General features: G+C 28.1%; 2 protein-coding genes across 2 annotated transcripts; one reads left to right on the forward strand and one right to left on the reverse strand.

Annotated features, from left to right (window-relative positions):
• Window positions 1-536: 536 nt before the first annotated feature.
• LOC126856685 (DNA-directed RNA polymerase III subunit RPC5) lies at window positions 537-4598 on the forward strand. Its single transcript, XM_050605423.1, has 8 exons — window positions 537-691; window positions 1159-1406; window positions 1715-1908; window positions 2028-2200; window positions 2710-2893; window positions 3244-3443; window positions 3778-3941; window positions 4044-4598. Exons 1-8 carry the CDS (start codon window positions 650-652, stop codon window positions 4306-4308), a joined length of 1470 nt encoding a protein of 489 aa, XP_050461380.1. The 5' UTR covers window positions 537-649; the 3' UTR covers window positions 4309-4598.
• Window positions 4599-5504: 906 nt separating this feature from the next.
• On the reverse strand, window positions 5505-10375 carry LOC126856684 (cytochrome P450 4c21-like). Its single transcript, XM_050605422.1, has 12 exons — window positions 10113-10375; window positions 9834-9940; window positions 9517-9610; window positions 9051-9239; window positions 7907-7976; window positions 7519-7645; window positions 7359-7431; window positions 6967-7058; window positions 6812-6880; window positions 6529-6706; window positions 5916-6095; window positions 5505-5844 (listed from the first exon to the last, which is right to left on the reverse strand). Exons 1-12 carry the CDS (start codon window positions 10276-10278, stop codon window positions 5660-5662), a joined length of 1530 nt encoding a protein of 509 aa, XP_050461379.1. The 5' UTR covers window positions 10279-10375; the 3' UTR covers window positions 5505-5659.
• Between the last annotated feature and the right edge of the window lie 4928 nt (window positions 10376-15303).

Below are 15303 nucleotides of genomic sequence, written 5' to 3' on the forward strand. Positions count from 1 at the left end.
TTTTTTTGTAATAACTTTTCTTTTTCGCAACGTTAATTAATTAAAATTTCTTGTATATAAACACACATATATATATATATATATATATATATATATATATATACGAATTGTTAACGCGCATGTGCAAATTTCTTTCAAAGATGGCTGACATCCAATGAAAATCGTGTTCCAAAATTCACTATTTATAATGTACATAAAACCAACTATAGATTTCCAGTATTGGCAGTGAATTTCGAAATACACGATCTACAGCTTCACGAAAAAAAAAAATGAAAAAAGAAATCGCCAATATAACGTAGACTTTCCGATTGATTGGTCTAGTGGAAAAATTTCGATTGCTGTAAGTGGCTGCCTGTCGTTATATGCCTACGGTAGAAGACAGAGATACTTTGAAGCATTGCATTAACCAATCAGAATAAAGAAATCTTTACTCTTTTTGTCCTGATTGATCAATCAAACACTTCGAAGCATTTCTAGTGTCTTCTTCCCGACTGTATGGGATAGGTATCGAGATTTGTATTAGGTTAGGTTAGATTAAGTTATTCGAGGTTGTGTTCCGATTCTTCACTCGATGAGTGATAGTTGGATAAGCGAGTGATGGGCGGAGTCTAACGAAAGGTGTCTGAGACGGAATAGAATATATTAAAAGATGAACACCACGGAGATGGACAACGATCCTGTCGTCAAAGAGGTTAGTTTATTCGTCAAATATTTATCTTTTTAATTTCAACTTCTGAACATAAACATAATCTTGAAATCTAATTTCTAGGTTAGATTTCGCTGCTCTTGCACGTATATTCGAAATTTAAATTTTTATAATTATCTCTTATCGTATTATATGATGAAAAAGATTATCAAATTTGTATACATAATTTTTTTAAAGGCGTTTATACATAACTTTTCATACCTGACATATTTGATATGCGCATTCTTAATCTATTTTTTTTTCTTTTTATTGTTTCTATCTTTTCCTGCTCTACTCTTTCGTTTATCTTTTGCATGATATTGCTCACTTTGTTCATTTCTCTTCTCATCTTTTTTCTGATTAAAATCTAGTTAGGATTTGTTGTTATGTTAGGTACGAGGATGCTCCTCATGATACTACATATACCTAAGTTTGTATTTACCTGCATAAATAATAGAAGCATTTATTTTTAGATACCTGTGTTCCTGTCCAAGACTCTGGCGGATAAGCTGTATATTGTTCAATATCCTTCACATATGACTGATGGCTATGCTAATGCTACCATCTTGAAAACCTCTATCAAGCCTAAAAATAAGAAGATACACATGGAGTTTGCAATAGACACGCAGAATGAAAACTCTTATGATCTTAGTATAGGGAAAAAATTGGCTCTCATTGTAGATAGCAAATCTAAGAAGGATGATGAAAAAGTATTTAATAGGTATTTAATATGATTAATAGATTTTGATTAACTCGTTGAAGAATTTATAATTATGAAAGCATATTGATATATAATGTCACGTATAAATTTTCTATAGATTATTGTTTTTTATTTATATAAATATCAATTTTTTAATTAATTCTTTTTATATAAAAGTCAATTATAATATAAATTAATTAATAAATTATAATAAACATTAAAGCCATAGTTAATATATTGAGAGATCGGCAGTTTGACATATCTCTAAATAAACTGCATTAACTTTAAAATTATTGATTGATTGATTAATTTTTTAATTTTTTTTATAGCGGTGTAATGGATAAGATTGTATTGACTTCAGAACAGACAATGTCAGATTGCTCGAATTTAGCAATCGGAGTCTTTCAGGACGATGAGTTACATATCACACCATTGAATGGGATGCTACATATGAAACTACAGTGTGATAACCTGGACGAGAGTGACAAGCGTGGCAAGAATGCAGCAAAAGGCACAGAAGAAGGTGAAAATGAAAATCTGTCTTTGAAAATTTGTATGATTTATCTAGGCAGTCTGTAATGAAACTTTAGAACTTGGTCCAAATAAATGAAAAATATTAATAAATTTATTTTTAAAATACAGATGGTGATGAGGATGAGGATAATGCTACACCAGTACAAGTAACATTTGCCAAAAATCTGTCAGATAATTTGAAAAGGATGCAGGAACAATCTTTTCAGCATCATTCCAAGAAAAGTCAGGAGGAGCCTTGGATACATACAAATTATATACCATTTTATGATACACAAACTGAAGTAAGTATTGATTTCTGTAGTTTAAAACAATATGGAATGGCTGTCATTAGGGATTGTGAATATTTTAATAGCTTGAATGTTTAGGGACTTCCTACATAATTTTGTTATATATATTATTTGTTATATATATTATTTTATATCAAATTAGTTTTTGAATTGTAAAAAAATTATACCACACTTATTTAAATGATTAAATAATGTAATTCTATGGATTTGATATTATTTTTATACGCACTGATATATTGTTATAATTTATGCGACAAAGACTTTTTTTAATTTATAGGATATTTATTAAATAATGTATAGTGTAAAGAAATAAATGGCGCACATGTGCACACGAGCTTTCTGAAACTCTAATATATATGAAATATTAATACATTAATTACTATGCTCAAATTTTGACAGAAAATTTATTTATTTTTCTATTTTATTATTTTATCTTTCTGTGTGTAATATCAAAATGGAATTCCTATTCTTTAAAAATCAAATTTAATATCTAATCTTTTTAGTTAACACGGATGGAAATGTTCTGTTCATTAGCAGACGAGTCTGTAGACCTGAATTTAGTATCAAGGAATGATCTATCTCTATTGGTATCCAAAGAATGTAAGCGAGAAGCGGAGAATCAAACAGATTTTCACAATATCGCAACTTTACCTCTGCTGGACCAACTCAGGATAATCATAAAAAATGGTGAGTGTTTTTTTTTTTTCCCAAGATTAAAGAAAAGAGAATAAATATAACTTCTTTTAAATAAAAAAAAAAAATTTGTTTGAGCAATTCTTTCTGTCTCTTTAAATATAAATATAAAATTTATTAATATAGATATATATATTTTCTCTTCAATTTATTATATTTTAATTTATATTTTAATTTATTATATATTAATTGTTACAAACTTTTTAATGGTGACTAATATTTTGAACATGTTATTTTCTATTCTATTCAGCATAATTATTAATTTTAGATTATACAGTATACTTCTAAATCTAAATGATACGAAAAATTGATAGAATAAGATAAATTTGTTTTTTCTTTTGCAGTAAAAGTTATAGACTTCGCATCATTACGCGAGTTTTTATCGCCGGTACATGATACGACAACAGTGCTGAAATATTTGCAGCAAGTGGCTGTGCTGGTGCAGGGTAATTGGGTGGTAAAGAGCGAATTAATCTATCCCCAGGACAGTCTCTCTGTGCAGAATAGTATCTCCGAACTTATGTGCAAAGCTCGCGATTACATCGTGAGTATCTTATTTAAAAACAGTAAATTATTGCTTCACAAAATGCAATTTTATGCGAGACATTTAAAAGTCAAATGTCTCATGTAAACAATACATGAAATTATTTATTTTTTAATCACTTAGTTCTTGAATCTTACACTAGAATTTAATAAACTTTTAAAATGACTGCAACTTGAAATGTTGAAACTTTTTATATTGTATTACTGTGGCATCATTAGTTGGTAGAATTGTTTTCTGCAAAGCTTTGTTGTCAAAAAATGCTATATGAATTGACTAAAGAAGATTAAAATTCCAAGAGAAGAAAAGGTTAATTATATGTATGCGTGTCTTGCAGTTATTATTATTTACGGAACAACAGTATCTCAAATGCAACGCAGTTTTATCCTTCATTAATTTAACATCAGATGAAATCAATCAAATCTTCGAAGAACTCGGCACACATGAACCGAAGAAGGGTTGGCGATTGAAAGAGCCACCTAATTGGAGCTTCTGCGACAGGTAATCGCTACATTCCGTTGAGATTCCTTAAAATATCTTGTTAAGTTATACTAAAGTGTGTACTAAAAATTTTAATGCTCACTATTTTTATTCGTATCATAGATATCGTGAAATTACCGATCGGTATAAGATGTTCTGGGATGCGAAGCGAAAGCAATTGCGCGAAACGATGGAGGCATATAACCAACCGCCACAGCGTCAACGCCGCAAGTCAAACCGGGAATCGTTGGGTTCGGAAAACGAAGAAAGGAATGTCGGTCGCGGCCGCAAGTCCCTCAGAGATTCATCCCTGTCGGATAACGATGGCGAGCCTGTTAAACACAAAAAGAGTGGTCGTTCTAGGAAAGTATCGGAGACCACTACGTGACCAAAACCGATGCGTTGAGGCAGAGAATCTCTTGTTGTGGCATTCACGAATCGCGAAACATTTCCGCAACCACGCCGGAAAGACGATTTCTCCTAAAGCAAAGCTTACGGCCCAAGCGATAACGATATTATGTGCGATTAGTCCATCGTATGTATATACAATCGTACATATGTATATATAAATATAATATATTAAGCTATTTATTAGTGCGACGTATGTAACACGCAATACATATAAACATATGGTATATCATATTATTATAATATAAAGCATGCCTAAAGATGAAGCATTAAAATAGCATGCGCATTGTGTCTCTGCAACATTTTCTGCTTTTCAATCGTGAAATACCGACATATTTTGTTGATAGCGATTAATAATTATATATTTTATTAAGAATGTGAATAACAATTGAGGAAGAAAACAATGGATGCTTTTTTTTATTAATCGGTAATAGGATCGTTATTGTGAAATATTCCGTAACAAAATACAATCATATACACTTTAATATAGCAATACTAATCAATATATTAAACCATAGCGAGCGTCATTATTTTTTGATTACTACCTAAATCGAATTCGGATATCATAATAACGATCATGTTAGCAATATGAAAAAACAAATTGTTTTCTTAATTTACTTTTCGTCGATCGTTCGATATTTATAATTTTATCTTCTAATCGCAGGATAGGCACGCGCTTTGTAGGTAGCGATTAATAATTATATATTATTGATGGGGCTGAGCAAATACCTTTTTTTTTTTATAAGACTGCTAGCACGTTATTACGACATTCGAAACCGATTTAGAGAGAAAAAAATAATAAGCGCTCACTTTGGTTCTGTATATTAATTATATTCATAATAAAGTACATATGAGATGTAATTTCTTGCTCTATTAAAACCTCTGTTAATAAAAAAAAAAACAGATCTATTTTACACGAAATCTACTAAAGAGGACTATTTGAAATAATACTCAGACGAGAGATCAAGTCGCGGTAATGTAATAATCGTGTGATCCCAATTTATTACGCTTGCATATTTTGCATGAATATACATTTTTATATTTATAAGATTTTAGATAATTTTGAGCTAAAGTCTGGATTAGAAAGTTTTTAAATTTTAAGTAACTTTAATGTCGTTTATCATTAAGAAATGTATTATAAAAATCTTCGACAATTAATATAAATAAATCGCACAATTTTAATATAATTTATCATTTCTTATTTTCATAGTTAATTGTAAAAATGTCATACTATTTATATGTACATGAATATTGACTAATGTAACGATATATGCGGAATATTACATACACAAAAATATATCATATATTATTTTATCAAATATATTTGTGCACTATATTCTTTCCGATAGAAAATTCCGTTTCTCAATTTTGACTTTTAGAGGTTCAAGAGGAGACAGTAGAACCTCAAGCTTTAATTTTATCTTATCGATTCCGATACTTTCATCTACTTTGAATACGAATGTTCGTATCAAAGTTGCTAGTATAACCTTTATGGAAATCATCGCATATTTCATACCTGCAAGAGTCTGTTATAGTTACATATAAAATAAATTTTATAAATTACGACATTTTATAATTTATATGTACCTATGCAATTTCTAGGCCCGTTACTAAAAGGCATATAATAATATGACTGAGAGTTTTCTAATCTTTCTGGAAGAAATCTATCTGGGTCAAACACTAATGGATTTGGCCAATACTTTTTATTCCGATGCACCTTTCCTAATGCTAAGACAACATCAGCACCTTTCGGTAAAATATTCTTTCCTAAAACGTTACAATGCATTATTACTATGTAATGATCCAAATTGATCTACATTTAATATTACAAAATATAAGAAAAATGATAAATTTCTTTTTATCTATACAATTTGAGCACGATATCTATTAAATATCTATTTAAAATTAAAATATTGCACTACAGATATCCTTTCGTTTTTGCCAGGAAAAATTAACAGAAAATATCGTCTTGTATACTAAATGTGTCTATTACCGGTTGCTTTTCTTATTTTCATTTTTTGTTGATCTAATTATAAAAATTTAACAATTAGACCCCAAAAAAATGAAAATAAGAAAAGCATCCAATAATAGACGCATTTAGTAAACAGCACGATATTTTTTGTTAATTTATTCTGGCAAAATCGAAAGTGTGTGTTACATACACACACACATACACATGTATACTTATTTATAAGCAAACCTATTCTTATATCTTCAGTCAATTGTCGTGCGATTACAGGCACTACAGGGAATAATCGCAATGTTTCCTTAATAACGCGATCCAAATAATTCATGTGTTGTAGATCCTCATATTTAACTGGTACGGATCTAGGAGTCTCCATGCCGTAAATCTCCAACAATTCCTTATATGCTTTTTCCTTATAATAATAAAAGTTTATAAATGTATGCATACAATATGTAATATGTTTCACCAGAAACGAAACATTTAATTATATCTCTAATTGAATTGAATGTATATATACTTGTATCTCCGGGAAATTCGCGAATATGAAGATCACAAAATTTACTGTAATAGCAGTTGTTTCAGCAGACTAAAATAAAAAAAATAAATAAAAAATTTATTTTGTTATGCATTTATATATGAATATAATCATATGTATAGAGATATTTGACATACCGCTACAAGCATTGTAAGAACGTTATTTTGAATATCCTCTTTCGTGTGTTTTTCTTTATGGGATTCCAAAAAAACATCGCAAAATGCCTTGTCTATATTTAAAAAAAATAAATAAATAAATAAAGTAGTCAATTAGTTCTTCAGTTTTAAGACGGTGAGAGAAAAACCATGTATACTTTTTATTTACAAAAAAAAAAATATTTCAAGTACGTTTAAAAAAGTAAAAATTATCAGTAGAAAAAAGATACGCCACTTTAACAGCGCATTTTATAACTGCAGTTCTAGATAAAATTTATTTTGCTACCAGTTGACAACTATTGATAAATAATATCGGTAATAAAATCATAGAAACTGAAATATGTATGTGAAGAAAAAAGCATTAACAAACTTACGAGTTATTTTATTCTCAATGTTAATATCCGCTATATTCGATTTATTTAATGCATATTGCCGCTGCTGTATCATCTGTAATAATATATAATACAATGAGTTGTATGAGAAGAGCAGTACATATAAATTAAAATATGTAAGAAATATATTCTTACAGTATACCTTATCCACGAAGGAATGTATAAAGTTTAAACTTTTCTGTTGCTTGCGTCCGAAATCAGTCAGGTTGAATATAATATTAGAGTACAAGAATATATTCTTGAATCTGTAGCTTAAACTTTTTTTACAACTGAAATATTTTTCTTTTAAAATAGAATTCAGCATAAAATATAAAAAAATATATTTAGCCAATCGCGATAATTAATTTGCGAATACAATCAAGAAGAAAGGTCTTTTCTTCTTATTGTACCGTCATCAAAATATTTATATACATTATAATAAAAACTTTTAATTAAAAATATTCTCTTTCTCTCTCTCTCTTTAGTACATATTAAAAATTATATATTGTCAATTGTTGTGCAGATTCTAGATAAAAGAAAACTATATTTACCTTATTATTGTTTCACAACATTGCCTGATTATGTCTAATCGTGAATCCAAGTTGACGCCTAATATAGTGTCTTTACAGTCACACGTGAAAAAAACATTTGTTATTTAAAATATTACTTTTTTTTTATTTATTGAAACTTTAGCTATTAGTTAAGAAGTAGATTATTTAAAATATTAATTAATAAACGATTAATAATTGATATATTAATTCTCTTCATGTATTATTAATTACCATTACTACTACTACTACTACTACTACTACTACTACTACTACTACTACTACTACTACTACTATTAAGTAAATCTGATTTTTCTGAATGAGAGAAAAAATATGTCATGGCACCGAGAAAAAAAAAAAACATTTGTTGAACTAGTATATAAAATACATATATGTATATAATATATACAATATAACAAATATACATTAGAATACACATACAGAATATACATTAAGATATATGCCATAAAATTATATCTTGAATTTTGTCATGAATTATATTATCACGTAAAGTGAGCTTTAGAAAACAATATTTTCCGAGGAGATAAAGAAATAAACACTTATATGCCGCAAAAGCCAAGATCTACAATTCATGACTTAAGATAAAATTTATACATGTATATGTCATATATATCTTAATGCATATATGTATTCTGAAATATATTTTGTATATATGTGTAATATTTATAGTTCTTTAAATGTTTTTTGTATTATACAATTAAAAATAAAACTCTCTTTCAAATAAAATTTTCAAAGTTATAAATTTCTCTTTCAAATTTTGTCGTGAATTATAGATACAATTATAATACCCAAAGTAAAGGTATGAGCCTCATGTAAACTTACAATTATACAATCAAAAAAATCCACGATTATTTTACATGTAAATCATTCTTTTACATATAAATCATTACACATTTTTGTATATAATATTTCTTCAAAATATTAAATTTTAAATCTTTAAGTTAACAACATTTAAAAATAATATTAAATAATTAATCTTTAACATGTATATTATTATTGCATTCCTTTCTCTCTTTCTCTTTCTCTTGCTCTCGCCCTCTCTTTTTCTCTCTGTTTCTTACAAAAGTTCTATAAGAGTATAATATATAAATAATTAAAAAATAATCAATAATTATATTTGACTTACTATATGCAGTGGTCATAGTACACAGCGAAAGAGGTTCGAATAAATCAATCTCTCTTTCTTTTAATTCGATTTTTTTTAATTTATCTGCCAATATTAAAGATTGTTCGACAAATATATCGAAAAAGCCTCGTAACATATTTGTATTAAAGTTTAGTGCTGATATTTTTCGATTCTTAGTCCATATGGATGCTAAAATAAACATTACAAAAGAATTAATAAAATAAAAATAATAAACAAATAAAATATATATATATATATATATATATATATATATATACATATATATATATATATATATATATATATATATATATATATATTTCTACTTTAATTATATATTTCTACTTAAACTATCTTATTATGTAAATTAAATTATTATAAATGATTCTCTTTCCGTTTCTCTCTCTCTCTCTCTCTCTCTCTCTTCTTTAAAATTAAAAATTCGATTATCTAAAATATAACTTACTAGGAGCCGTAAGTATTGATGCCTTGCCAAGTGTTGGTTCAATAAGTTTATATAATACACCCTTATTCAAGCAATGCCTATTTTGTAAGACGATCTACATAACGTCGCATAAATTTAGTAATATTTCCCTTGCGTATTATTTATATATTATTATACATAACATATATTTCGGAAAATTATTTTAATTAAATCAAAAAGATGAATTTCAATAGTTGTAAAATTACAGAGAAGTATAATCAGAGAAGTATAATAAGAAGAAGTATTTTTTTAAAAGTAATTGTATGTATATATTGTGGACTGCATAATTGTTCCTTTACCTTTATTTGATCCGGCTCATATATTCCAATAAATAGCTTGTTGCCTATCCAAACTTGAAACGGGGACGAGTAATTTCTCATAAGCTTAAGTAGGGAAATCAAAATTTCTAAAAAAAATTTTTTTTATAACTTTGAAAAATATATCCATTATATTGAATCAAATGCAACATTAATTACTTTTTTATCCCATTGTATAGCGGAATTTTGAAAATTTTAAGATGCTAATTTTTTTCGTCTCTTATTTTTTCTATAAATTAAACTATTATTATCTTTTATTACCATTAGGATTCTTCTGTAGAAAATAGAAGGCGCTCCCGACAAGCGGCAATGCTTTTGGACCGGGCAGAGGGTTTATCATTTTAATGGAAATCAATCGAAAATTACAGACAAAGTAACTTATGGCGATCCATACCAAAGATATTAACACAACACTTGCGAATGCCATTATACTTGACAATAATAGTAAAATATTAATATATATTATTTTGCGTTACTAGCTCGTGTGCAAATACCATCAATTCACATTGCCACTTTTATATGTTTTTCCCTCTCTGCGAAAAATATTTTCACAATAATCAAACTGTATGGAAATATCGCTGTCGTCAAATATATAAAATTTGTGATTACGTTCACGTTCACGATAGGATTCTAAGGAGTAGCACCCGTTTGACCACGGTCCCATTTGACCACGTTGATATTGACCATTTTGCACATTTAAAAAGTCAGAAAAGAGAGTGTTTCTTTTATTTTACCCGTGATTATTACTCGAGTGCTTCAAGTAATTAATATAATTCAAAATTCCAAACGGTTATATTTTTTCATAGAAACATTTGACAAAAAATGTTTCAGGTAAACTTAACAATAAGCTTCTTTTATAAGTATCCAAAAACATGATTTTTTATAGAGCTTCCCATTTACAATTTTAAAATTAACTTCTACTTCTTTTATCCACGCAATTGGCATTTGGAAATCAATTTCTTCTTAATATGCTTGAAAATTCGCGTCTGAGTTTGTAGGAGAATATATTTTGCGAAAAAGTTGCGCGATAATACCGTAAAAAATAAACGCGTTTTATTGCGTTTATTTTTATTTATTGCGTTTGTTAAAAGAGCAGACAGAAAAAAATGGTCAAAAGAAAGAACAAAACATACATTTTTTATTATTAAGTTTTTCTTTACTTTATATTAATATAATTTGATTATATAAAATTGATTAATAAAATTTGTACATAAATTTCCGTGTCAGTTCTTAATTGCTTTTCCTCAGCTTTTGTATGATACATTCGTAAGAGTCTTTATTGTTTCATTTTAATTGAAATAAAAATAGACAATATAAGATTAATCCTTGAAAGATATTTAATAAACGATTTATCGTCTTTTAAATATCTTTGAAATGTCTTTTGAGCTTTTTGTACTGTCTGAATAAATGTCTATGATAAATTTGAAATATTTTTTAATATTATATCACATTTCGCGCAATATATACACATTTAATCAAAAATCAAAATTATAAATTATTATTTTGTTGTATCTTTCTCTTCATAAGTGATATATAATTATATTTCTTTAAAAATATTTGAGGTAAAACATATATTTTGTCAGATGTTTTATCCTTTGACTTTTCGATCATAATATGGTTCAGATTGAGAAATCTCGAATTAATAAATTATTGAATTGCAAAATCGAGTAATTAGCATGACAAAAAATCAATCGTTTAATAAATTCCTTCCCAGATATCATCGCGACAAATATCTGAAAATAATTTGATATAATTAATATAATTAATAATTAATTATCTTTTACATACGATAAGTGATACGTAATTATATCGCGGATAAAACTTTATAAAAATGAACCTAGTTTCAATGACCTTGATTTTAACATGTTATTAAGGTCACTATCCTGAGTATCCTCTGAAAGATTTTAAGCATCGCTTGTTCTGTTGTTAGTTGGTTTTTGTAAAATTCTACTCAATTTATTTATTATCGATTCTTACAAATAATAATAATTTTTCTATTAATGCTCAGAGTCAAATATATATTTCATCCAATGCTTTAGATTTTTCTAAAATATGAACATAATCAGCAGACATAGTTGCGTATGCAACTAATCAGCAGCAAACGTGAAAGGGGAGTGATAAAACTCAAAGTTACAAATTATTTTCTTTCCAGAAGAATAATCAGCGTCCATTGTCGATAAAATCGGAATAAATTGAACAAAGCGTGTCAGTGATGAGTTTCTCTAGTGGGTGGAGAACCACGACTTTCGATCTCGTTTTCCCATTGATTCGACACGCTGCTTGGCGGCCGATTTATTGAAATTTTATGGAAACGGATCGCAGACTTTCTTTCGTTAGGCGTGCGATCCGAGGAAGGTCACTCTTTTCACTAGCAAATGAGAGTGACAAATCACCAACACATGTGACGAAACCATTGCGCGAAATAAGGAGTTGCCTCGATATATACATAATTCACATTCTTGAGATACTATATTTTTATGTTTATACGTTTGTAAACAATAAATGCAAATTTAAATACAATTATTGAATATTATTTTATGTCATTATTATTTTCTCATAAGCTTTAGAAGAGATATACCAAAATTTTTTTTTTAATTTTTTACACCATCATCGTCCGGCTGCGAATGCAGAAATAAAATTTTAACAAATAGGTACGCGACAAATCCGAGATGAATGCATATAATAAATAAAACAAAGGAGTAATATATTGTAACATTTAATAAACGAGGAAGTAAGGGCTGGCTGCGAGTAGGAGTATGTGAGAAAGTCACATTGGCATATGAAATTTTAATTAGGACGTAACGCTTGAACGAAGGTATGTTAATCTCAAGTAACAATTTCTATGCAGCAATAGATAAAAAAACATCAATCATCTTGCATAAGAAACGCGAAAATCTGGTTATTTTCATTTGCGGAATATCTCTTTAGAATGAGTTTACAAATTTAAAAGATGTCAGACCCAGACATTCCTTAACAAAGAAATCATTAATTTCATAAAATTATGGACAATCAAAAATAAAAAATAAGCAGAAAAATAATCCACATCCAAATTTTTATTTCTAATTTTAATTAGTTGTTTAACTTTCACACAAAATTTAATTAAAATATTTAATTTTAGAAATTAAAAAATTGTACGCATAAAGAGAATATCTAATAAACCTCTCTCTCGTTACACAGCGAATAATCATTTTTATACGGAAACTGTCAAATGTCAACGTGTTTTCCGAACGAATTAAATTGCTTCGCGGCAGATCAATGATAAGCATTGATAATCGCGTACCTCCCTTTTCTTGTCAAACATCACTTTATCCCTTGCAGAACGAGGGCGTACTTAATTCGTCTAATTATACCGTTACTCGATAATGACTCGGAAAATGATTGTCCTCGTTTATTGCTTTCTGCTATCGGATCAATTTACATATTTATTAATAATTTACTTCGCATTCTTATGCAACTCTTACAAAATTTTTGATATTATTCATGTATGAAAATAATTATCTTATTTCTCATTATTAGTAAAGAAAGTTTATCACCGCAAAAAAAAAAAAAAAACAAAGTATCGACATGTATTTTAAAAAATTAAACTAATTTATGTATATATAAAACTGATTATGTAAAGCATCTATCGATTGTGATACTTTATTTCTTTTATGCAATACATACATATTTCAACATGTCTCTCATATATCTCTTTTTGTTTTTATTTTTTTGTGACATTTAAAAATTTATTTATCTTTGACATTTATAGATCCTAAGAAAATATATCTGTCGGATATATATCTCTCAAATATCTTTTTGATTAGATCAGATTGTATCATAATTGCGTACGTTCTGTTATTATATCGAAACATGTGTTCCAGAATAAAGTATAAACTCTCTTATCTATTTACCTATGATCGTTAAATAGTGAAAAGTGTGAGGGAAGGAGAAAGAGAGAGAGAGAAAGAAGCGAAACAGCGCGTGGAAAAAGAGCGTAATCCATTGAATCAGCAACGAGTCGATCTTCCGGGATGATTTACAGATCAGATTAATTATGTTTTATATAGCCCATCGCGTTCTATACAGTGCATTTTGCATTCAATCATGACACGCGATCTCGATCCTACACGTATCGTAAATACATCGAGGCACATCCTGCTTCCTCAGAAAAATCCCAGCCTACAATTATACTTTCCTCGGAATCGCGTGTAAAATCTTCAATTCCGCGAATTTCACGAGTTAATACCTCTGTTGTTTTCTGCTTTTCTTGTTTCCTTTTTTAATTTTGAGCGTAAAAGGCCGATCTTAATCGTGAGATATCTCATTTTCATCAGTGCACCAAGGGAAATGCGAAGATGGCAATTCGTTCGAGAGTTAATGGTCATCTTAATGATCTGAAACTTTTCAATTAAATGCAATCAAAAACGGTTTTCTTTCTTTCCTATAATTATCTCAATAAATTTTACTATAAGCTTTTCTATCAGTATCATAGGATAACATTTTTACTAAAGAAAACGATTTTTTAATATCGAAAGATTTATAAAGAGATGATTTTTCTTGTATCGTTCAAATGTAGTTTTTTGCTATTAATTATACATGTTTTTATCAATTTCAATTTTGTAAATTTGTTTTCATAATTTAAAAGATTTATTGATAAAATTGATTGATTTTTTTAAATCAAGTAAAATTGCGTTTTCTCGCGCATTGATTTATCTTCTCAAATTTAGATAAAATGTATTTGATCTTCGTAAGATCGATTTCAACTCTCTTGTCGAGAATCTTTTCGCAGATGCATCTTACAGAGGCAGTAAAAGCGACTGTAGTTGGGAGTTCATCCCACTACTTTGAAGAGAATCAAATTCACTTTGCCTGGTGGAGGCAACTTTCAACAAAGTACGCTATATAAGAGAGTGACATGACGGCGAAAAGATAAACACGCGTGTGTTGTTGGTCTCTCACAGTGTTTTGACTCTCGTTATTTTCCGCTATCTTTATTATCGCACTAACAGGTAAGTGGTCTTTTAATCAGTGATACTTCAACTAGTGAAGTGCTAGTGAAATGCATCTCGAAGGGCCAAGCGACTTCTACATTATCGTATTGTGCATTATCAGTTTTTTCAGCTGTTGTCTCAAAGTTGTTTTGAGTAAAGAAACTTGAACTTTATTTTATAGTTTGTTTGTCGTTCTTCTCGTTATCAATTTTTCAATTTATTATAATGTTTTTTTATATGATACTTTTGTGTAAATCGCTTTGATATGTCTTATCAAAGATAATGTTAATGTTGACGTAAATTAAAACAAATATAAAAATGAATTTTGTAGGTTTTATAAATATAAATTTTATTTAGATTTGTATTTTATTTATAGTCATACTTTCTAATCTTTCTCAATGTATTTATGAACAAAATTCAATATTCAATTTTATCAAATTTTATTTCTGTATTATATTGTCTAGATAAATTTATAGTAATAT

Source organism: Cataglyphis hispanica, chromosome 19, assembly GCF_021464435.1.
Source record: "Cataglyphis hispanica isolate Lineage 1 chromosome 19, ULB_Chis1_1.0, whole genome shotgun sequence".
Lineage (NCBI taxonomy): Eukaryota > Metazoa > Arthropoda > Insecta > Hymenoptera > Formicidae > Cataglyphis > Cataglyphis hispanica.

Coding starts and splice junctions, on each gene's coding strand:
- LOC126856685 (XM_050605423.1), top strand. CDS start 650: ATGAACACCACGGAGATGGACAACGATCCTGTCGTCAAAGAG. Junction 1,407..1,714: donor GATGAAAAAGTATTTAATAG/GTATTTAATATG, acceptor TTTTTTTTATAG/CGGTGTAATGGATAAGATTG. Junction 3,942..4,043: donor AATTGGAGCTTCTGCGACAG/GTAATCGCTACA, acceptor TTCGTATCATAG/ATATCGTGAAATTACCGATC.
- LOC126856684 (XM_050605422.1), bottom strand. CDS start 10,278: ATGGCATTCGCAAGTGTTGTGTTAATATCTTTGGTATGGATCGCCATA. Junction 7,977..9,050: donor TACTATGACCACTGCATATA/GTAAGTCAAATA, acceptor GTGACTGTAAAG/ACACTATATTAGGCGTCAAC. Junction 6,881..6,966: donor TTCTTACAATGCTTGTAGCG/GTATGTCAAATA, acceptor TTTTTATTTTAG/TCTGCTGAAACAACTGCTAT.